The sequence below is a fragment of the Aythya marila genome (genome assembly GCF_965140915.1).
Source record: "Aythya marila genome assembly, chromosome: 24".
Taxonomy (NCBI): Eukaryota; Metazoa; Chordata; class Aves; order Anseriformes; family Anatidae; genus Aythya; species Aythya marila.
In genome coordinates this window covers 3676126-3700660 of record NC_139065.1, presented here as the reverse complement: position 1 = coordinate 3700660, position 24535 = coordinate 3676126, and the positions used below count along the sequence as shown (strand labels likewise).

At 48.2% G+C, this 24535-nt stretch overlaps 3 protein-coding genes across 3 annotated transcripts; 2 read left to right on the top strand and 1 right to left on the bottom strand.

Annotated features, from left to right (window-relative positions):
- Positions 1-1464: 1464 nt before the first annotated feature.
- LOC309887001 (putative chitinase 10) lies at positions 1465-12619 on the top strand (the record flags this gene model as incomplete). Its single annotated transcript, XM_082778380.1, has 22 exons — positions 1465-1801; positions 2487-2516; positions 3360-3561; positions 3696-3752; positions 3856-4021; positions 4163-4287; positions 4375-4498; positions 4610-4795; positions 4951-5070; positions 5168-5309; positions 5528-5787; positions 8278-8374; positions 8872-8901; positions 9237-9438; positions 9759-9815; positions 9906-10071; positions 10185-10309; positions 10644-10767; positions 10897-11082; positions 11623-11742; positions 11840-11981; positions 12330-12619. The coding sequence occupies exons 1-22, from the start codon at positions 1777-1779 to the stop codon at positions 12617-12619; spliced, it is 2976 nt and encodes a 991-aa protein (XP_082634506.1). The 5' UTR covers positions 1465-1776.
- Positions 12620-13165: 546 nt separating this feature from the next.
- On the top strand, positions 13166-15589 carry CIMAP3 (ciliary microtubule associated protein 3; the record flags this gene model as incomplete). Its single annotated transcript, XM_082778379.1, has 6 exons — positions 13166-13190; positions 13494-13636; positions 13971-14069; positions 14538-14671; positions 14942-15068; positions 15521-15589. 6 exons carry the CDS (start codon positions 13166-13168, stop codon positions 15587-15589), a joined length of 597 nt encoding a protein of 198 aa, XP_082634505.1.
- Positions 15590-17382: 1793 nt separating this feature from the next.
- TAF8 (TATA-box binding protein associated factor 8) lies at positions 17383-24415 on the bottom strand (the record flags this gene model as incomplete). Its single annotated transcript, XM_082778356.1, has 8 exons — positions 17383-19184; positions 19652-19794; positions 20403-20550; positions 20860-20984; positions 21423-21485; positions 21775-21873; positions 22608-22764; positions 24356-24415. The coding sequence occupies 8 exons, from the start codon at positions 24413-24415 to the stop codon at positions 19041-19043; spliced, it is 939 nt and encodes a 312-aa protein (XP_082634482.1). The 3' UTR covers positions 17383-19040.
- Positions 24416-24535: the final 120 nt, after the last annotated feature.

Sequence of the window (24535 nt, the reverse complement as noted above, 5' to 3'; positions counted from 1 at the left end):
TACAGCAGCCTTTACAGAGTTTGTTTAGAGTCATTTATCAGATGCATCTCACAGCAGATGGATGCAAGACTGCAAGTGCCTTGCCCAACCCTGCAAACCTCTGGGCCTGAAAAGGGAAGAAAGAGTAAAGAACCTGGAGCTGAAGAGCAGAATGGGGACACCTGGACATCGTTCAGGTGGAGAAAGCATGAAAATCCTTCTCTTTTCCATCATTCAACAGCAAAGAGTCCAGGCAGTTGAAGGGCAGACAGACTTAATCCTAGCATGGTCACAGAATGACCATAATGAGAATTGTCATTAGTGTATGAACTGAAAATAAAGCAGAAACAATCCAGATTTCTGGATCTCTCTGGAACCCTACACTTCAGCTACAGGAATAATATGCAAAATCTCTGTCTGAATACTCTACGCTTTTACTGTGACTGCAAAGTGCCTCTGGCAGGGACCAATTCTGCCCTTCCTCAAGGCCTGCTGCCGGGAACCACTGGCATGTTACATTTCTTATGATGGAGAAAAGGCAGAAAAGTTCCTAAAGAAAAATTCCAGGATTTGCCCACCTGACGTTTGTTACCACCATATGCAGACAAATTACCTTCTTTGATCCACCGGCAGGTGCTTTCCTCTTCACACTGGAACACACTTGTGCAGATAAGAGACCTTCACCTGCAAGGCTCCAAAGGTCACTGAGGGTGCAATATTACAAATCTATTCCTATTGAGTTTGTACTGTGCTACCTTATCGGCTCAGAAACACACTGGAAAAATAATCCTTGAGGATCATCGTCTTTTTAATTATCCACCATATCTCATCCAGTGCAAGCAAAAAAAACTGGCGGGTTGCTCTAATGCATGTTAATCTGCAGGTCAGTGGCTTCAGCACCAGCATGTGATAAGGACAAGCCTGTGGGTGTTTTCCAGGCTCCCGTTCCACCAAGTCTGGACGACTGCCTGGAAATTCACCTTCACATCATCTTAACGGGAATTATGTAATGCCTCGGGGCAGAGAAAACAGCCAATGACTGCTGACAAGCTCATGCAGAATGTAAGAGATTCTGGCAATTTCACCTTAAGGAGCTCCACAGAAAGTCAAGGCAAGGCTTCTCACCTGCCCTTGCTCACCTGCCCACACCAACGGGCCCAGCAGCAAGTGGGAGAAGTGCTCAGCAGAGGCTGACTTGGTTTGCCTTACTGCTGGGACACCACGAAGCCCACCCCACTTCCCTGCACTGACAGCAAGCTTAAGTGGTGTGGGCAAGAGACAACACAGACCACAAGGCCTGCTGCATCCGACTGATAGCTTGCTACACCAAGTGAGCCCCATCCCTGTGCCCCCAAAAAGCCCATGGCTGTGAGCCCAAGCCCTGCTCAGCCCCACCTCGCTGAGTGCCCCAGCCAAGGAGACAAAACCCTTGCAAACCCTTTGGTTTGGCACCGCCTGCCACCAATGACAACGCAAGGTTGAACACTTCAGACATCTATTCCTGTCGCCAATATTGACTCAAAGCCTCTCGTTGCAAACACGATTTCGAAGAAGAAAAGCCATCTAATCTTGTTCTTCAACTGCTTTGGCAGCACCACACAAGGGTACAGCCTGATAATCTTGATATTTTCTGCTGGAGTGTTAAGGCCATTGTATTGGTATCATTTTCTGTGATACTTTTTTAACTTTATCAGCTTGTGTAATGGTTGGGCATCATTGTTGACAGAAGACTCATACGAAATTAGAGAAGTGTATAAAAGTGGGAAGCAGCCTGCCCTGGATCAGTTCTGGTCCAAGATGGCCAAGCTCACTCTGCTTACCGGTAAGTCCTGCTTCCTAGCTTACTTCTTTACCTTTGTGACAAGTATTTGTGGCTCTCGCTGTTATAGTGGGGGTTAGAAAAGGGGTCCTTTAGAGTTAAAGATGTTGCATTCTTTTTTTTTTTTTTTTTTTTTCTCTCAAAGAAAAATCAATACCATATTTTGGGGATTTTTAAATGCTTCGTGACTTTCAACTTGATATCTTCTCCTTTCTTAGATATGCATTTTTTAAAAATTTAATTGCTTTATTTAATTGAAACATGGTTTTGGACCAAAAAAAAAATGTATGAGAAACAAAAGTGCCCTGCTGTCATCTTCTGTCATTCTAAGAGACGAGCTATTACTGTCTGTGTATGCCTGTTGGTTTCTGCTGTTTCAGCCATGCTCAGGGGCACCACAACTCCTTAAATCACCTGTTGAGTAATCACAGCTGATCAAAGCAGCAGCATACTGAGCCATTAATGACCATAAGCTTTTCAGTGTGTTTGCTTCCCTCAGAATGAATTTTGACCTGTGGCAGAGGAAATGTTGGGCTCACAAAGATCCTTATGAAAAGAAACAAAAAATGGCCGGAGTTAGAAGCAGCTCTAATGTCTGCATTGCCGTGTATCTATCTACCAAAGGGTTTCTGCTAGTGAGGCATTACCTTGCTTCTCAAAGACTAATCTCACACTTCTTTCTTCCAAGGTCTGGCCCTCCTGCTGAACGCCCAGATAGGTATGTGCTCCCTGCCCCAAAAATACCTTCCAAAAACCCTTTGCACCATCGGCATGTGCGTGTCCCAGGAGCAGGCTCACCAGCTAACTCTTCTACAAGAGGGGGGGAGGAAGCAGAAGCTGGCAGCACACAGTGAGGGTGTCTTTGAGGACAAAAGCTTTATGAAGCCTGGCATGCTCAGCCTAAAGGGCAAATATGCCGCTTGATTTCATGCAGGTTTCCCCTTAGCAGCCCCGTCCTGCTCAGGTTGAATAAAGCGCGGGCACAGCCACCAGCTTGGGCTGGGCAGAAGTTTTCAGAGGCAGGTCGAGCAGGCAGCAGCAGGCACACGACGAGGCTTCCTCCCTCCGGGCACTTCACCAGAATCCACTTCTGCTTCTGCTGTGCCTTACTGGCATTAAAGTGGAAAAATCCAGTCTGGGGAGGAGGCTTGGCAGCCACAACGACCCCAGTTCATCAGGTTCAGGGTGCAAGAGGCTCCAAGGAGGGCTCATATACTGGAACAAAGGAGGAAGGAAAGAAATGCATGACAATCCATGGAGAGCCAGTTTCCAAACAAACAACCAGGCCCACTTCCCCGTCCTACTTCCCTCAACTCTTCAACCTACAAGGGAGCATTGCCCAATCTTTTTTGATCACATTTCACTTAAGTCATAATTTGCACATAAGAGCAGCCCCAGGGCACTGTTGTCTTTAAAGTGTGCACTGAGGGATGGTTACAGGGGATAATGCAGCCTCGTGCAGCTAGCTACCTGGCCAGCAGGCACAGGAGGCCACCTGCATTGCCCACACACGTTCCCTCTGCTCTCCTCGATCCCTGCCCCATCTCCTCTGTGTCTGCAGGCACGGCCTATGTGCTGTCATGCTACTTCACCAACTGGGCCCAGTACAGGCCCGGCCTGGGAAAGTATATGCCAGACAACATCGACCCATGCCTGTGTGACCATCTGATCTACGCCTTCGCTGGGATGTCCAACAATGAGATCACAACCTATGAATGGAACGATGAGACCCTCTACAAATCCTTCAATGGCCTGAAAAACCAGTACGTGACAATCCCTCTGTGATGGAAGTGCAACCTGCGGGGTGAAGGGTGCCGACGTGAAGAGGCAGAGTCAGAAATAGCAATTCAACAAGGTTGTTTTGTACCAAAACATGTTTGTGTCGTTATCTTTGCAGGAATGAAAATCTGAAGACCCTCCTGGCAATCGGAGGATGGAATTTTGGGACAGCCAAGTAAGTTCAAACCACCTCCATCCCACAATGGCAAACTGTAAAGTGAGGGAGAAGGGGAAAGAGGCCCCAACCATCCCCAACCCTGCCCTCCTCTGCTCCCTAGGTTCTCCGCAATGGTTTCTACTCCGGAGAACCGCCAGACCTTCATCAATTCTGTCATCAAATTCCTGCGCCAGTACCAGTTTGATGGGCTGGACCTCGACTGGGAGTACCCTGGCTCCAGGGGCAGCCCGGCTCAGGACAAGGGTCTCTTCACCGTCCTGGTGAAGGTAGGGGGACACAAAGGGGCTGCTCAAGGCTCTTGAGCAAACTCAAGAGCAAACTCCTCAGTGCTCTGCACAGCTTGGTCCAGAGGAGCCCTGGGGGGCTCCGAGAGCCCACGCTGAGCCCTGTTCCTTGGCATCCCCCAGGAAATGCTGGCCGCCTTCGAGCAGGAAGCCAAGCAGGTTGGCAAGCCCCGTCTGATGATCACGGCTGCTGTTGCTGCAGGACTTTCCAACATCCAGTCTGGCTATGAGATTGCTGAGCTCGGCAAGTGAGTAGCAAGCCCCCAGGTCCACCTTCTGTGACTTAAGTGCTGTTCCTTCCAGCGATTAAGGGAAACTGTGTCATTAACTGTCAGGTACTTGGACTACTTCCATGTGATGACTTATGACTTCCACGGTTCCTGGGATGGAAAGACTGGGGAGAACAGCCCGCTGTACAAAAGCCCTGTTGACACTGGTGACCTCATCTACTTCAATGTTGTAAGTACTCTTTGTGACCCTTTCCCACAGATCACTGATAAGAATTTTAAGAATCGACTCTCCAACCTACAAAACCTGGCACAGGCTTGAACTGTGATGCTTTTTTTATAGGATTACGCTATGAACTACTGGAAGAGCAATGGTGCCCCAGCTGAGAAGCTCCTTGTTGGATTCCCCACCTACGGACATAACTTCGTCCTGCAGAACCCATCTGACACTGCTGTTGGGGCACCAGCATCAGGACCTGGGCCTGCTGGACCGTACACAAGGCAGGCTGGGTTCTTGGCTTACTACGAGGTACGTGTGTTCCCTCACACCTAGGCAGACCAGAACACAAACACCCTTCAAACTACCTGGCAGGGAATTCTATCCTGTGGATCCATGGAATATTTCAACTGCCCTTTTTTGTAGGACACCCGATAAATTCCCACTCTCTGCCCTTTTTTTCCTAGATCTGCACGTTCCTGGACTCTGGAGCCACCCAGGCTTGGGATGCCCCCCAGGACGTGCCCTATGCCTACAAGGGCAACGAATGGGTTGGCTACGACAACATCAAGAGCTTCAACATCAAGGTACAGTGGGGATGTGGCTGTACTAATCACACTCCAGGAGCCCTTCTGCAACAGCAGCTCTTGGACTAACTGGGATTTCTGTCCATGCGCTACACAGATTGACTGGCTGAAGAAGAACAACTTTGGAGGTGCTATGGTTTGGTCTCTTGATATGGATGACTTCACCGGCACATTCTGCAAGCAGGGCAAATATCCCCTGATCACCACCCTGAAGAACGCTCTTGGTCAGCAGGGCAGCAGTGAGTAACTGGAGAAGTGTGGCCTTCTGGAAGGGGTCTCCATTAGCTCACAGCTGGTGCAGGTCTTTAGCGGCCCGAGAACCTTTATTTCCAGGGAACTGGGGGGAAAAAAGGTTAATTGTTGTTCTGCTGATACCACCCCGAAAGGGACTGTGGTGGAAGGGGAGTGCTGAGAGACCCACAACACAAAGATAAGCCCTGTTCTGCTTTTATTTCAGGCTGCGTGCCCCCAGCTCAGCCCAATCCTCCCATCACTTCAGCTCCTAACACTGGAAGTGGAAGTGGCAGCGGCAGCGGGAGCTCGGGTGGCAATACTGGTGGCACTGGTGGGAGCGGATTCTGTGCTGGCAAGGCCAACGGCATCTATGCAGATCCGACCAACAAGAGCAAGTTCTACAACTGCAACAACGGTGAAACCTACGAGCAGAGCTGCCAGGCCGGGCTGGTCTTTGATCCCAGCTGCTCCTGCTGCAACTGGGCATGAAGACTCCAGGTCGATCACAGCAAACAGACCCCTTGGGTCTAGTTCTGTGGAATAACAATGATTAAATAAAATGTTCTGCAAAAGAAACCATCTATGTTGTACTGGCTCATTTTGCTCTTCATATTTTGATGCTCCCTGACTGTCTCCCGATACATAAATCCATGATCAGGGAAGGGCCTGAATCCCCAAGCACCATTTGAAGAGCCCTAGGCAGGCATTTCCCAGGGCTTTCTTGCCTCCCCAGTGGGGCAGTCAGTCAGAGGGGAAGAAAGCAGAAAGAGAGGGCAGGGCAGGACAGGCTGTGCCACGAGGGAGCACCCAAAGAAAAGTGGCAGTAACACATCCAGGAGCCTGCCTCTCCAAGAGCCCTTGTGCAAAGCCTTTGCTGCTGTCTAGGAAAAAGCATTCTCCTCCTGGAAAAGTCACCCTGCAAAGGAGCCGGCCTTCAGAGGTCCCCCAGCCCTATTGCTCTGGCCTTGAGACGGCTGCAGCAATTCCCCTCCTACTGCAGGAATGGGCACGTAGCAGCTCCCACAGAGTCCTGATGTGTCCTTGAGCCCCGAAAGTGCACTGTATGGTCAGAGGCACAAGGAGCTTCATGCCCATTGCAGCAGCTTAAGGCCTGAATCACAAAATGATTCTTCTTCTCAATAAAAGTTTCATATAAATTGCCATCTTTTTAGAGAAGAGATTTGAGTTCTGCTGATCAAGAACTTCTGTGCTTCCCCTGCTGAAAATGTTCTTTAACAAACATTTTAAAAACCTTGCTTACTCCTTGAAAGCAAATGACAGAGCAGGATATGCTTTATGATGGGAGTAAGAGAACAGCATTTCTTCCCAGAGCCACAGGTAAGAATAGCAGACATAAAGGGGTCAGAGCCACAGCTTTGAAAGAAAAGCCACAGCCCTTCACAGCTATTTCTTCTCACCTTCATTGGTCTTGAGATATTTTATAGAAACACACAGAGAAGAAGAGAGAGAGATGGAAAACCAGTCAGCTTTAGCGGATAAGCAAACAAGCAAACTCAAACCTCCCTTAGTGTGGCAGGGCAGTCACAGATCTCCTTACACATAACCTGGTGGCTGCTGAATTCCTGGGCTATGCCTGGACTCCAATGACTGATTGCATGAGCTCTGGCAGCATAGACATAAGCTGCAGAGCTTTTGCTGATGGATACATAGACATATTCAGGGTAAATTCCCATCAGAAAGTTCCCAAGGACTTTCTAAGAAAACCACCACACACTAAGGAGGACCACACTGGCAACAGGTTGTCTCTGTGGCCAGTGCATGTGGATCCAGATAAGAGTTAGGACAGGGCATATTTCTCTAAATCCACGGTGCCATTCCACTGACCTTTACTTTTCTCTCCCCACTTAAGCCTTCCCCACTGACCTGCCTAATCTCCCTGGCAAGGGCAGGTAGAACAAATCCAGATCTCTAAAGCAGTGCCTCATGTGCAGAAGGCCAGGATGGTTAAGATCTTCCTGGGATACAGCAGGCGTTAGAGAGTTTGCTGAGAGGGGCACAAGACTCTGTAAGCACTGCCCCTGACCCTAACAAACCCTTTGAATAATCCACCACCTCTCATCTCATGCCTGCATACACAAAATCTGAAGTCGAATGAATAAAAGGGCAGCTCAGTGGCTTCAGCACCAGCATGTGATAAGGACAAGCCTGTGGGTGTTTTCCAGGCTCCCGTTCCACCAAGTCTGGACGACTGCCTGGAAATTCACCTTCACATCATCTTAACGGGAATTATGTAATGTCTCGGGGCAGAGCAAACAGCCAATGACTGCTGACAAGCTCATGCAGAATGTAAGAGATTCTGGCAATTTCACCTTAAGGAGCTCCACAGAAAGCCAAGGCAAGGCTTCTCACCTGCCCTTGCTCACCTGCCCACACCAACACGCCCAGCAGCAAGTGGGAGAAGTGCTCAGCAGAGGCTGACTTGGTTTGCCTTACTGCTGGGACACCACGAAGCCCACCCCACTTCCCTGCATTGACAGCAAGTTTAAGTGGCATGGGCAAGAGACAACACAGACCACAAAGCCCCTGGCATCCCAACCAACACCTTGCTCCGCCAAGTGAGCCCCGTCCCTGTGTTCCCCAAAAAGCCCGTGGCTGTGAGCTCAAGCCCTGCTCTGCCTGCCTCCCCAGCCAAGGAGACAAAACCCTTGCAAACCCTTTGGTTTGGCACCGCCTGCCACCAATGACAACGCAAGGTTGAACACTTCAGACATCTATTCCTGCCTAGTCGCCAATATTGACTCAAAGCCTCTCGTTGCAAACACGATTTTGAAGAAGAAAAGCCATCTAATCTTGTTCTTCAACTGCTTTGGCAGCACCACAAAATGGCACAGCCTGATAATCCTCCCTGATAATCCTTGTGCCTCCTGATGGACCCTTAAGGTTTATCATGTTGGTATCATTTTTGTGATATTTTTATCTACTCGGGTAATGGTTGGGCATCTTTGTTGACAGAAGACTAGCACGAAAAATAAAGAAGGGTATAAAAGAGGGAAGCAGCCTGCCCCAGATCAGTTCTGGTCAAAGATGGCCAAGCTCACTCTGCTTACCGGTAAGTCCTGCTTCCCAGCTTACTTCTTTACCTTCGTGACAAGTATTTGTGGCTCTCGCTGTTACACTGGGGAGTTTGAGAAGTTCTTTGGAATTCCAGTCTCTTTACTCTCCTTTCAAAGAAAAAGACATAGCAGCAACTTTCAGAAGGGATTGTTATATTTTTCAGTACTGTTTGGGAGAACAATTTATGCATTAGAAATGAATGTATTTCGTTGTTGTTTGAAAATGAAAAACATTTTTTAAACAAAACAAAACAAAAAAGTACAAGTGATCAAAACTCTGCACTCTGACTTCTTCAGGTTGTTTTTGATGCTTCTACCTGAAATTGTTCCCAAATTGCATCCACTTCCATATGAACACTCAGATAAATGTGCCTAAAGAAACACAATGATTACAATCTGGGGTACAAATTACATAAAGTTCAGCGCAGACCTGATCAAGAGCTTGGCATTACCTTGCTTCTCAAAGACTAATCCCACACTTCTTTCTTCCAAGGTCTGGCCCTCCTGCTGAACGCCCAGATAGGTATGTGCTCCCTACCCCAATCCAACCCTACCAAACCCTTTCCACCATGTGCATGTATGGGTGCGTGGAGCAGGCTTACCAGCCAACTCTTCTACAAGAGGGAAGAAGGAGGCAGCAGCTGGCCAGCACGCAGTGGTTCTTAGGTTGTAATTTACACCTAAGAGCAGCCCAGGGCACTGTTGTCTTTAAAGTGTGCACTGAGGGATGGTTACAGGGGATAATGCAGCCTCATGCAGCTAGCTACCTGGCCAGCAGGCACAGGAGGCCACCTGCATTGCCCACACACGTTCCCTCTACTCTCCTCGATCCCTGCCCCATCTCCTCTGTGTCTGCAGGCACTGCCTATGTGCTGTCATGCTACTTCACCAACTGGGCCCAGTACAGGCCTGGCCTGGGAAGTTTCATGCCAGACAACATTGACCCATGCCTGTGCACTCACCTGCTCTACGCCTTCGCTGGGATGTCCAACAACGAGATCACGACCATTGAGTGGAACGATGAGACCCTCTACAAATCCTTCAATGGCCTGAAAAACCAGTACGTGATGTTCCCTCTGTGATGGAAGTGCAACCTGTGGGTTGAAGGGTGCCGAGGTGAAGAGGCAGAGAGGGACGGGCAAGGAGGGCTGCTCAGGCTGCCGGCACGGATCCTCTGTGGTCAGTGACTGTCAGTCAGCGTGCTCTGGACGTGCCTGTTGGGTTTCACACCATGGCATCACAGCCTACGAAGGCAGCTGCATCACAGTTTCCAGGAAAGCAAGAGCACTGTGCTCGATGTTGGTCTTTTCTGTAAAGTCAGAAATAGCAATCCAACAGTGTGGCTTGTAGCCAAATGTGTTTGTGTCCTTACCATTGCAGGAATAAAAACCTGAAGACTCTTCTTTCTATTGGAGGATGGAATTTTGGAACAGACAAGTAAGTTCTTGCCATCTTCTACCCAAAAAAGAGGGAGAGGAAGAAAGAGGCCCTGACCAAGCCCCAACTCTGCCCTCCTCTGCTCCCTAGGTTCTCCACAATGGTTTCCACTCCGCAGAACCGCCAGACTTTCATCAAGTCCGTCATCAAATTCCTGCGCCAGTACCAGTTTGATGGGCTGGACCTCGACTGGGAGTACCCTGGCTCCAGGGGCAGCCCGGCTCAGGACAAGGGTCTCTTCACCGTCCTGGTGAAGGTAGGGGGACACAAAGGAGCTGCTCAAGGCCTCTGCTCTGCACAGCTCGGTTCAGAGGAGCCCTGGGGGGCTCTGAGAGCCCACGCTGAGCCCTGTTTCTTGGCATCCCCCAGGAAATGCTGGCCGCCTTCGAGCAGGAAGCCAGGCAGGTTGGCAAGCCCCGTCTGATGATCACGGCTGCTGTTGCTGCAGGACTTTCCAACATCCAGTCTGGCTACGAGATCACTGAGCTCGGCAAGTGAGTAGCAAGCCCCCAGGTCCACCTTCTGTGACCTCCTTCAGGCCATTGCTTCCAGCGCTCTCCCTTCCAGCAATTAAGGGACAATGCCGTTAGCTGGCAGAAACAAACCCCACTGCCTGCAGAGCCCCCGTGCTTTATGCAGGGTGAGAACTCCTCAGGATGAGAGACTCGTCCCCACCCTTAGAAGGCTTCTCCAAAGGGATCCTGGAGAAACGTGGTCTGCAGAAAGTGGGGGCACAGCCAGAGGGGATTAGTTGCCAGGACTAAAGGAACCTCCTGGTCTGGGTGAGTGAGCTTGCCAAGACACAGACGCATGCAATGTTCTCCACAGGTACCTGGACTACTTCAACGTGATGACTTATGATTTCCACGGCTCCTGGGATGCACAAACTGGAGAGAACAGCCCTCTCTACAAAGGCCCAGGTGACACTGATGGCAATATCTATTTCAACGTTGTAAGTATAGTTGAGGAGCCTGTGTCAGAAATGTCGTGCCTGTGATCAGACCAGCGATGATCATTTTCAGAATTCACCATCCTGCTTACAAATCCTGGCACAGGCTTGAACTGTGATGCTTTTCGGTAGGATTACGCTATGAACTACTGGAAGAGCAATGGTGCCCCAGCTGAGAAGTTAGTTGTTGGATTCCCCACCTATGGAAACACCTTCAGACTGCAAAACCCATCCAACAATGGTCTTGGTGCACCAGCATCGGGACCTGGACCTGCTGGACCTTACACACAGGAGGCTGGGACACTGGCTTACTATGAGGTGTGTGTAATACCACATTTGTGATATTATTTCAAACAATTTCACAGAAGAGACCCGTGTAACTTTCTAAATGTCTATTGCACACAGAAAGTTGTCCATAGAGATTCAGAAGAGAAGTTGATTTGCCCAGTAGATAGAATCAGTGCCTTAAAATAAATACCTTGCTCATACAATGTGTGTCACCACACGGTTTAGCAGGGAAGGTTTGAAAGAGGAACAGCCTCTTCCGAAATATACATTTGATGCTTCCAGTACTTGGAAACATCAGTAAGTGAAATGACTTCTATTATTGGTAGCGCCCACAAGGTAAGAAGGAGTGCAGCGGGGAATGCTACACTTGATCTTTTCAAAGGAATACGTCTAATGTGCCCAAGTAAGCCATGGAAATTCTTAAGCTCATTTAACAAAATCTAGGAAAGATGTAATTATTCACAGGGACCAAATTAGCTGCACAATTCTAAAGACTAAAGTCAAAGAAATGGCATTGCCCATTTTTGCATGGTACTCTGTAAATTTTCTTCTCTTGGCCCTTCTCCCCAGATCTGCACTCTGCTGAATTCTGGAGCCACCCAAGTTTGGGATGCCCCCCAGGACGTGCCCTATGCCTACAAGGGCAACGAATGGGTTGGCTACGACAACATCAAGAGCTTCAACATCAAGGTACGGTGGGGATGTGGCTGTACTAATCACACTCCGGGAGCCCTTCTGCAACAGCAGCTCTTGGACTAACTGGGATTTCTCCCCCGGCACTACACAGGCTGACTGGCTGAAGAAGAACAACTATGCAGGTGCTATGGTTTGGGCCATTGATCTGGATGACTTCACCGGCACATTCTGCAAGCAGGGCAAATATCCCCTGATCACCACCCTGAAGAACGCTCTTGGCCTGCAAAGCAGCAGTGAGTAACTGGAGAAGCGTGGCCTTCTGGAAGGGGACCCCGTAACTCATGGCTGATGCAGGTCTTCGGAGGCCTGAGAACCTTTATTTCTAGGGACTTCGGGGATAACAATTTTCTAGAGATTGCCCTGGGAACATCCCTTCACCCTGCATCCACTAGGATAAGAGTGAGATTGTAACTGGCACCTGAGTTGACATTTTTCAAAGGCCCGGTGTGAACCCAGCCAGATTTGGGGGCACAAAGGTTAAAGGCTGTTCTGCTGATGCCACCCCAAAAGGGACTGTGGCAGAAGGGCAGTGTTGGGAGAACCGCAAAGCAAAGATAAGCCCTGTTCTGCTTTTATTTCAGGCTGTGTGCCATCAGCTGAACCCAATCCTCTGGTGACTGCAGCTCCCAGTACTACAAGTGGAAGTGGAAGTGGGAGTGGGAGTGGGAGTGGCAGCGGCAGCGGGAGCTCGGGTAGCAATACTGGTGGCACTGGTGGGAGTGGATTCTGTGTTGGCAAGGCCAACGGCATCTATGCAGATCCGACCAACAAGAGCAAGTTCTACAACTGCAACAACGGTGAAACCTACGAGCAGAGCTGCCAGGCCGGGCTGGTCTTTGATCCCAGCTGCTCCTGCTGCAACTGGGCATGAAGACTCCAGGTCGATCACAGCAAACAGACCCCTCTCATCCAGTTCTGTGGATTAACAATGATTAAATAAAGTGTTTTGCAAAAGGAGCAATCTGCACTGCTTGACTCGTCTCGCTCTTCATATTTTGATGCTCCCTGATTCTCTCAGTATTTACACTTGTGCTCCCTGAAGGCCTGATTACACAAGGTGGACTTAGTTCCAGTATGACTTTTTCCAGGAGTTTCCTGCTGTTTTACCACGACAGTGAAGCACAGGGAAAAAGACAGGGAGCAGACAACAGGGCAGATCAGGCTGTTCCATGAAAGAACACAGAGAGGAGGGTCCTGACTGCACAGCCTATAGACACACCGCTTCCCCCACTGACTTTGTGCAAACGGCAGCTCCTGGGAGCAGGAGGGAGCACTGTGCAACCCACCAGGCTTTTATCAAACCTCCTCTTTTTCATGCGTCCTTCAGGCACTGCCATTGCCTGCATTCCCTCCAGCAGGCCTCCCCGTGTCTATAGCAACTGCAGTACACAGACATCCTTCACGCCTGACCAGCGGCATGGATGCACAGAGGAAGCCCAAAGGTGAGCCCTGAGAGGTGCAGGCAGCAGGGGGTCTACGGCATGAGGGCTTTGTCTGTCCAGTGGCACCAGGCTTCCCCAGCAATCTTCTCCACAACCTGCTGCTAGGCACCTCTTTGCTCAGGCAGGGGAAAAAGAAGCCTTTGTGGCAGCAGGGAACATCCAAAGGGCAGTTAATAAGGGGAGAAACAAGGGGACAGCTGGCCTCAGAGAGCTGTGGATACTTGAGAAGGAAGAAAAGCAGCAAGTGGTCATCTGCAGGTGGCTGAATCACACCGCTGGCATTTCCCTCTCCTGGTCTCACAGGTGCACAGAAGATAATCTCGTTTGGGTCCTGTCAAGATCGGAAAACATTTCCTCTCCACCATGCCCCAGACAGGTTGGGGATCCAGCTAGGAGCCATCAAGGGAAACCCCCTCCTTGGGCCAGGCTGTTACGAGAGTCAAGAGGTAAGTTGTTTGACTTTTATTCTGCAAGCTTTTCCTTCACAGAAGACGCACATTATAAGAAAACTAGCACTATAGCCAGCCAGACACAGAATACCCCATGCCTGCCCTGCAAAGCCGTTGTATAAGGTTTGCACATATACCTTGAAAAATAAATTCCCCTTCTGGAAAAGTCACCTTCCAACTGTACCAGTCCTCAAAACTCCAGCTGGCCTAGCACTCTACATTAGTGAGAAATTAGAAGAATGACATCTGCTGCTCAGATACTACTCCCATTCCCCTGATGCAAATGGTGTCTTAAAAATGTTAGTAAGATGTTTTTGCTTTTGAACCACAGGAAAGCAGCCTTAGATACTCGTGGGGAAAAAGAACACTGAGCACGAAAGGCTACGTGATAGGAGCAAGAACAGCCCAGCGATTCATATCAGAGCCACAGGTAAGAAAAGCACATTTCAAAGAGGCAGAGCTGCAGCTTTACAAGACGTTTTAGGCTGATCCTACCACAGACTAACAGTTGTGATCATGTGTGCTGGGGTTGCCTCCGGCTTAAAATAATGGTAGTCATATCTCCCTACAGATAGCCTAGTGGTAAGTGTTGAGCCTGGAGGCTGATCACCAGTTGCTGGAGCTCTGGCAACGCTGACCTATGGATTTGTATGTACACATTCCTTTGTCACACACACATAGATGTACATATTGAGGCAAAATCAGGGCTGGAACTCAGCTGTACTACCTGAACAAACCCAATAGGTTTCCTCGCCTGGCTTCTGTAAATGTTAGAGAATGCAGATTTGAACTGCTCTGATTTCTTTATGCTATCTGGCTGGATTTAAATGCTGCTCAGAGCATTTATGAATAGCTTGCAGAACAAAATCTTCTGTATTGAAATCTCTTTCTCTTACAGACTGTGACTCCCGACCCAGGAACGTACCAGTCATTCTGGAATAAAGACCAAAAATGCCAGCCTGCCCATGCTCCATTTTCCACTAAGACATCACGATTTCCAGATAAGCCTTCAGATAAAGAATTTTTCCCTGGGTAATATAACTCATTTTCTTACACTTTCAATAATAATCAGGAAGACTAGAGTAGAAAAATGCTAAGACACAAATGGGAGATGGGTAACTGAGTTCCCAATAATGCTTTTTAATCTTCAAAATCTCCTTTGCTTTAGTCTTTAAACTAGCATGAAGACTACAAGACCACAAGAGGCATTTCTCCCTTGGGTCAAAGCAAGGCTGGTAATTTTCCATATTACAAACATCATACAGGCCCAGAAATGAGATATTATGTCCCTATTTTCTTTAGGCCTGGAACTTATGACACAGACAAGCAGTTACACAAGAAGATCACTTGGCCGATGAAGTTTGGGTCTCCAGACTGGTCTTTAGTGCCAATGCCAGCAAAGAGGATGCTAAAAACAGAGGTACAGAAGGTACGGACAGATGAGGGGATGTTATTCCCAGCTCAGTGCTTCCAACAAAAGAAATCAGATGATTACTTAAACACATTTGCACTATCTCTTGTCATCCTTTCCTGTCTGGCCTGCTGGGTATGTAGCTGGAGTAGCCAGGGGAATGAGATAGAAAGTGTTTTTCTGTCAGAAAAAGCCAGTTTAAAAAAAATAAAATAAAATAAAATAAAATAAAGCTACACTAAGTAGTTTGCTTTAGAAGTTTAGTTTCCAACCACAAAGTGAGAGAATCAGAGGACAGACGTCTCTGCACAGCTCTGCTAAAAAGCAAACATTTCCAGTGTGAAAACATTGGCTAAGGGACAGGAAAACTGCCTGGAAAACCAGCTTGCAGTTCTCAGCACCACCTCACGTCTTCCTTTTCTGCAGCAGTTGTCATTGCTAATATCTAATGGCTACTAGTTTTCTTTCAGCTGATGGTGGACAGAGAATTCATCAAGCATCGGAATCGTGTGGCCTACCTGAGTTTGTATGAGAGCTGAGCTGAGGAGCAGCCACAGTACATCCAGCAGAGCTTTCAGCCCGCTCACCTCCCAACCTGCTAGTGGAGATCTTCACCTGCACTCCCCTGCCTCCCCAATAAAACCTGCTCGAAAAGAGGCATTTCTTGTTGTTAACTGTGCTTACTTGGTGCAGTGCCTGGTCTCTCCTGCCCCTGAGGGTGTTTGGTACCACTGGTGCTGGTGCTCAGCATCCTTTGGCCCTGCTTCCCTCAGCCTTTGGCCCAGGCGGGGCAGCCGCCATCTTCTGCAGGTCACAGTGGAGACACCTAACATGGCCTCCCCTGCCACAAGGGGCTTTTACCCCGCAAACCCAGCCCTTGCTGGCAGCAGAAAGGCACAAAATTAACTTCTCTCAGCTGCCATGTGCCTTCCCCAGCCTCCTCGCCACCATCTCCTCCTCTCCAGGCTGCGCAGAGGGGTTTCCCATCCATAGATCTCCCTCTAGCAGAACAAAGCTCCGCAGCCTGAAGAGAGCTGAGAAACGCGGGGTCATACGTGGTACAGCCAGCACAGCAACTGTATTAAACTAGCAGACAGTAAACATCCTGGGTACAGAGTGCTGTGCTGAGAACAGCCAGCCCAGGTGGCCTGTGAGAGGTACTTGTGCATGACCAGCACCATCCCTACGGACAGGAGCTGTTCTCGAGCAACCAACAAGCTGCTAGTCAAGAATCTGGCCACAAATAAAAATAAATTTAGACTGAAACAGGAAGGTCCTGGTATTTACCCTCAGGTGTCTCAGTAATGCACAACTCCGACTGAAGGGATTTCTATAAATATTTGCAACCTGCCTTCACACACGCGCTGATCAGACTCGGTTCAATCTCAGGGGAAAACTGAGAACTCACAGTATTTGTACTCGATATAAATACCAATCACAATGCAGGCTTTCAAATTTTCCAGGTCTGTTTAGCTGTGCCTGCAGCAATTTCACCTGTAGTCCAATTTTGACTGTAAAAACAAAACATTTTCTTCCAATTTCCCACTTTCAGTCTTCAAGTGCTCTTGCATACGCAGTGCAACAGCTGCTCGGGGCCTTTCTTCTCGATGCACATTGGCCCCTTCCCTCACAACCACAAGAGGATGCTTTGTAGTTGCAGCTGTCAAAATGGGATGTTGTTGTCGATTCTCAATTGCCCCTTTTGGTGCAATCTTTCGAAGGAGGGGTTGCGACTCACTGGAAATTGTACTGCCCTAAGACCTGGATGTTATGTCTCCGTTTCCAGCTCCATCATTGTATTCATGGCTGATACTGCACACTTCACCTCTATCTAACTTTATTTTATAATCGGGACAAAAATACATGTGTAAGAGACAGATGTAAAAGCAACTAAAAAGTACCTATGATTCTGTGGTCTTTTTCAACCATGTTCCACCTGCAGCTGGGGAAACCTTCTTATAAAACTTTTGCAAAACTGATGGTATTTCAAAAGGTACCTTGTCCTCACTGAACATATTTGTAATGAACCAGAGTTTTTGTTGGAAAATTCCAAAACTTCTTACTAATCAAGTGTTATTGTAGAGAAAGGAGGAGATACAGAGGAAAGAACAAGACCTACCACCTAGTGAGAATATCAGCAGACCCCAGTGAACATACACTCAGGCTCCATTCAGGTGTTTTCCCACTCTTTCTGAAACTTTAAGGACTCGGTCAGTTTTAATTGCAGAAGATAATTTTTCTTTTATTACGATCATAAAAATTCCTGTTTTCACTCTGCATTTTCCCCTACCCAGCGAGGGATTTTGTCATTATGAAAAACACCTAATCCAAGTAAAAAAAAGATATAAATTTTTATATATACATATATATATATACAATGTCTTTGTACATTTTTTTTTATTCTGTACAACCAAGGCACCGGCAAAAGTGGCAGTGGCACATGCAGGACTTTTTTGCTAGAGATACTACTTCAGGTTGTTTGGCAGGAACACTCCTATTCTCACTGAAAGAATTCCTCCTCGTCTTCCTCCTCCCTGGGTGATGGGGGAAGAGGGATGTCTTCACTGAACGGAGGTGAACATGTGCATACAACACAACTCTGATCTTCCCAGTGACTGCAACAGACTTCCTGCACTCAGATGCTACTCCAGGAAGCAATAAACTGTCTGGTAATGTGTAGCAGCCAGTCTTTACTGCCTCTCTCAGCACCACATTTTCATCCAGAAGTGCAATCTTGTCTACTGCTTAAAGCAATCTTCCCTTCAGAACGGACTTGCATGAAGGAAAAAAAGCTGATGGGTAGTATGGACTACAGAATCATTTCGTCATGCTTGGGAGACTGGATGAAACAACAGAAGTCTTTTGTCAAAGGCATTCAACCCATATTTTCCCTAAGCAAAGGCTGAATGAAAATTAAAAGAAAGGCCTCCAGAACTGGATAACAATTACAACACTCCCACCAGCAGTTATTTTCACTTCTGCAATAAAGGCTCTTCTCTGGGGGAAAAAAAAAAAAAAAAAAAAAAAAAAAAAAGAAAAAAAGAGCAACTTCTGTTGATAAAAGCTCATATCTGAGAAGTGACACAATTAAAAAGTGTGATCAATAGCATGGCCCTGCAGACTGTAATCAATACAGATTTATTCAATATTCCAAGTTTTTCAGCAAGCATCTTTCAAAACAGCTGGTGGAGGCGTGAACTCTCAAAGGACTTGTGTTGTGTTGAAACTAACAATAGAACTGAAAAATAGCCCGAAGCAGCTGTTAAATCTTGCTATTCATACTGCTAGAAAATAATCTCAAAGCAGAGCAGGGTAAACACCACACTTAGAGCTTTTAAGTTAGAAGTGCAGCTGCAGTCAGAAAAGTGAGAATAAAATGCCATCTTAGCTCTGTATTTACACTTCACTCTCTTACCAGCACATCAGATGCCTTTAGTTTATAAAAGAAAAGTCTGTTTGCTTCTACCTGCCAACAACCCAAAGAAAGAAACCTCTCTGGGATTTTTCTGTCTCTTAATTCATGCTCCTTAGATTATAAGGCCAGACAGGGTTGATTACAGAAGTTTCTCTTCTAGCCTGCGAGACAGACAGAAATGAATTATGCCTTTGTGTTCTGTAGAGCCTGCTGGGAAGCACTGTGCTGCAAGAACCTCGCCTCTTCGGAGAGCAAATCTCTCTGACAGTGAGAAGAAAGCAAAGTAAACGAGACAATTCCCATCTGAAACCTGGTGGCCTTCACTGCTTTTAAGGCAATTGACCATTGACCATTCCAAATCAGCAGGAGAGCGGAGGGGAAAGAGGGAGCACTGCAAACTGTGCTGAGAGTGTAGTTTGCTAGGCAGACAGTGATCATTCCTCCGCTTCTGCCACTCCATGGGATTGTCTGTCTTGTCTTGCTCCATGGTGCCTCTCACCCGCAGCAGCAGAGGTGACCCCAGAACAGTCAGAGAACTGGGCTCCTCTTTCTTTTAGCAGCCAGCTGACTACGTTTCACTTCTTTCTGCGGATCTTGGGCTTTTTTACTGGTCGGAGGTAAGGGTTGTCTATCACGTTCTCTTCCCCATTCCGGCTGCCAGACAGGGAGGTGTTCTGCTGTAACACTGAAGCATTCTCTTTTTCAGGTCCTGAATCATCCTGGCATATTAAAAAAAAAAAAAGGCATAAACAACCAAAGTTGGGCTAAACAAGGCTTTAGAAGTTCAAACCACAAAACGTATGGGCAAAACATAAAAGATAGTCAAGATAAACAGCAGCACTCAAAGAGCTGCATTAAAGGTGAGGGAGGACTCCTGGGTTTTAATACAAACAGATCCGCTTTGAGAACAGCATGGGATCCTGGGCCAATCTCTCTGCTCTACCACAGAACTGAAGTTGCACTGAAAGCTCATTACCCAACATTAGATAACCTCATTATACATTGCACCCTGCAAAAAGTCAGAGAACCGTGGCAATGTTAGTCATTTACATCCGGTAAAACACAACCCACTTCACCATTTTTCCACCCACTCTGCCCAGCTGCAAGGAAGACAGACAAAGAACGAGGTTTCATATGTTTACGAGAGTCAGGCCCGAGAGACCTCGATCTCTGAAGGTGGGCGTACCGTGCTCATATGCAGGGGAAGGTTCTCTGTGTCTGTCTGGTCGTCTTGTTCAGATGAATCTGTTTCTTCCATTTGCTGCATTTCCAGCTCCGAGGGGAGAAGAGCTGTCAGGTAGGGAACAGTGAAAGGCCTGGCAGCAATCACTGGGGAAAAGAACACAGTCAGCAGGGTGGGAGCAGGCTCCTCAGCTCAGAGATCACAAAGTAAACCAGTTTCAGTGTCAATAAACTCTTTCATTGGTTCTGGTTTTGAACAGAAGAATCGCACACTATAAAAGTTCAAACATCTCCCAGGCATCACTCAGTCCCCCTAAAGCTAACACCGGCATCTGTGCTCCCAGGCTTGGGAAGGAGGGAATTCTTATCACTGCTTTACAGGCAGAGAAACATGACAACCTCCACTGCCTTGCACAGAAATGTGTAAGAGAAGAAATGGTTTGTGCGAGTTCCGGAGGGTCAGACAGGACTGGAACAAGCACGTGAGAAGAGCTGTCAGCCAAGGTCTTCTCCACCATCAGAAGAAAGGGAGTCTTTGTTTAGAGTGGAAGCCTACCATGTGGTTTTAGCATGAACCCAAGGTTTTTATCCCTGTTTAAAATAGAACATTTGTCATTTCCCTCCCTTCCAGTGTCTCAGAAGGCTAACCACAACATAATCCTTCAGCGCTCACCCCCTGCAGTAACAAGAACTCTACTGGCACGTATGCTCTGTTAGACAGCTGTCATTTACAGCACGTTTCCGAGATAACTCACATGGGAAGGTGCTAACATCATCTTTGAAGAGACTCTGTGTTTCTCCCGTCTTGGCCATGAAGCGGGTGAGAGCTCTTTCCACGTCACGCCTTTGAGACGCTGCCTTTTCCCGTAGGACTTGGTAATCGGATACCGGCTCTCGGTACGTCTGTGGAGCAGGGAGGAAAAACACACACAGTTACTGGATGCAGGGCAGACAGCTGACATTCAAGACACCACTAGGATGCAAGTGCTACAGGTACGTGTTGACTCCCAACATGTACAGATTTTCAGAGAGTTACAGATGTCAGCCAGCCAGAAATCTGCAGCAGGGACAACTCACAAACAACAAGCGAGGTATCGAGCCAGAAGAACCAACATTCTGGACTAACACTGCAATAAAACTACGTATACTGCTTTCCTGGTGTCACTGACTTCAGACGGACCCTAAATGGCACAGAAGGCTCTTGTCACTCACGGGTGTCTTGATGTAGGTGTGAGGATCCGGAAACTCAGGGAAGTGGCCAGGGATGTGGGATGGATGTGGCTTGTTCTGCCCAGCCGTCAGGGCTTTGGGAGTCACGGGCTGGTTTGTCACAGGAGCTACAGTTAAAAAAAACAACAAAGAAACACAAACACAAATCAGCCAGCAGCATTCTGCCACGTGGTAGGCATGCAGAAGCGCTAGCCTGTACTGTGCTGCGACCCAGGTCTCCAGGTCCTACAGCAGGGATACGGCATATCCCATGAGCTATAATTTCAGGTTGTGTTTAGCATCCCAAAATAATTCCTCGACCCCTCTCTCCTACCCAAGGAGAACAAAACCTCACGTGAAGTGAGGATGCTGAAGCAAAGGCAACTGATCTGGCGGAGGACACCCGTCCTTCGCCTATTACATGGTTGTTACAGGGCCCGTAACACAAGCTGCATGCCCAGGAGCACTGTGCTGCTTCATCCATCAGAAAAGCAGAAGCTCTCTGGATGCCAGCAGCCAGAAATGCCAAATGATTCCCCGCAGAAAAGAAAGGATTTCTCACGTACGGGCAGTGATGACCATCCTCTGGGAGCGCTTTGCATATGCAGGAAGCGTTTCAACATTGAACCCTGAAATACAAAAGAAGAGGAAACAGAAATCACACCAAGGGTTTACGCTGACAAAAATCCCTCCTCCTAGGCTTCTCCACAATTCAAAGTACACAAGAAAGAAAATTGTGTGCTCTGGATACATTCAGAATGCATCAACAGCGACATCCGAGCACCTGCACGAGGCCTAGAAGAGCGGGCACCACACAAGCACCAGAAACATCTGGATCAGATTTTCCTGCCTGCACAGCACACCCGAATCTCCTGCAACGCACGCAGCTGGAATCGGTGGGACGAGGCAACTACTCACCCATTTCCACTAACGTAACCACGATATCGGAGAGCGTAGGCTGCGTTCTGGCTGTGTGCTCACAGTAAGACTTGGCGCTCCTTCCAATTTCAGAAATATCTGGGGGAAAGAAAAAGAAAACACACTATGTCTTCAGTTCAGGCAGAGCCCACACGTGTGTCACCCAGCCCTCGAAGTCAGCCCAAAGCCTGAATTTTTAGCAAATCTAGCAAAGAAAAAAAATAGCTCCCAGAATCTAGCATCTTGCAGCATGAATATTTAAAAGTAAAGGAGGGCCAAAGGATGGAGACACTGATGATCAGAAAGTCAGGTGTCTTCCACAAGTGCAAAAGGCAAATCTGCTGCACAAGAATGAAAAATACAAAACCCGAGCACCTCGATTTCAGAACGTGGTGTGACCTGACATCAGGGCACGTCCCCCAGAGAAGTAAGAGCAGAGCTGCCAAGCGCAGTGCTACTACTACAGCCTACCACTCACCAAATGTCTGGAACTTTGTTGCTTCTCTATTTTGGCAGCATATCAATATGCAGAGCTAATTAGGATACCTAAGGCCCTCTGAGTATGATAGGCACTTCAGACAAACTGCTCACAGCCAAAGAAGTCTGTGACTCCGTGGCCGTGCTCTAGCCACCAGTCTGGCCTTCTGCTTTTGGTAACATCATGAACATAAGAGAAATGAAAACAAACAACCAAAAAAAAAAAACCAAAAAAAAAAAAAAAAACCACAACAAAACAAAAAAGAGCAAGAGCAAAGGCAAATCTAGAAAGCAAGGAACAAGGAGCTTCAGGGGACCAACGGGATTTTGCCCCAGGTCGCCCCCAGGATGCTCACAGCTCTGCAACATCTCCGTCAGCGTCTCCACCGCCGCCTTTTCAGCGCTCTCAAAGCCGGCTTCGGTGAGCAGGGAGCTGACCACCACCTGCAGAGTCCTCCTCCGAGCCAGGTAATAATTATCCGCCGGCGTGGTTGCGTGCTTGCTGCCTGACCTCTGCGGACACAGACCCACACCTTGAGCCCAGAGCTCGGGGAAACGAAGCCCAGTTCCAGGGAGCAACCCCGCCAGTGTTCTGCTTGCCCAGCCCCAGCTCTCCCGGAGCTGCTCCCTGAAACCAGCACCCACGGGGCAGAGGGCACTGAGCCTGCCCTGCGCCCCCAGGCAGGGCCACCTGCACCCTGCCAGCGCTCAGCATGGGCCCAGAGGTCCCCCACTGCACAGGTATGCACACTACACACGTCTGTATGCCTAGACACATACATATATGTGCATATATGCACACAGTGCACATGGAGATATGCATGCACACATCTAGAGACGTGAATATACACAAACACCTCCGAGTATGTGCATATATACACACTACATGTAGATATGCATGCACACATGTATAGATGTGCACATAAACATCTTCCTGGATGTGCATGTATGTACACCCTATACATGTATACACATCCAATAGACACGCATACACATCTATACATATGTGCATATATGGATATTACACGTGTCCATATGCATACACTCATATGTACATAGATATCCACGTCCACACATATACAGATATATATAATATATACATACATATCATCCACATCCACACATATACAGGTACATACACATATATACACGCATATACATCCATGTCCACACATATACAGATATGTACGCATATATACACGCATATACATCCACACTGACACATATGCATCCACACTACACATGCATGTGTGCATACACACATCCAGACATGCGTATACATACAGACCTACACATATATGCATACATACACACACTATACATGTACATATGCACACATATATACATACTACATATACATATACATTAACATCTGCACACACGCATATGCATACTACACATGTACATATGCATACTCACACGTATAGGCATGCACACACATCAACATCGATATATGCACACCCTATACATGTACATATGCACGCACATATAGATACTTATACATGCACATCCGCACACACACATACACATACATATATGTACACATCTGCAGACACACATACACACACTATACATGTACATATGCACATACATGTACATATACATCTGCAGACACACATACACACCCTACACACGCACATACACACACACAGACACGCCTACACATACACATCTGCATGTATATACACACTACACATGTACATATGCAAACATGCATAGCCATACACACACACAGACATGCACATCTGTCTGTGTGCACACACACGATACACACGTGCACACCCATGCACTCACTCTCTCTATTTGAGCGCGGCCCCTTTAAAAAAAAATCCCGCCCCCGCTCACCACCGCCCCGCCCCCCTCTCCCCCGCCCAATCAGAGCGCTCAACCTCGTGCCAATCACCGCCCGCTGCCTAGCCCCGCCCCCTCCCTCCCTCCATCCAATCAGCGCCCCGCTCCCTTCACCCCCCCACACAAATCCGGAAGCCCCCAGGGCAGGCCTCAGCCCCGGCGGCTCCGAGAGCAGCCCGAGCCGCTGCCGTTCCCCGGAGGCTCCCCCCTTCCTCCGGATACCGGCCCGGAGCAGCGGGGGCCCCGCCGTTACCGTGCCGGAACCGCCGGGCGCCGTGTCGGCCATCTTGCAGGTAGGCTGCGCTGTGCGCATGCGCGAAGGGGCATGGCGGCGGCGCGGGGGGCGCGCGGGGCATTGTGGGGGTTGTAGTGCGGCGAGGAGGCACCGGGGGGGGGACGGGCGGGGAGGGGAAGGGAAGGGAGGGGAAGGGAG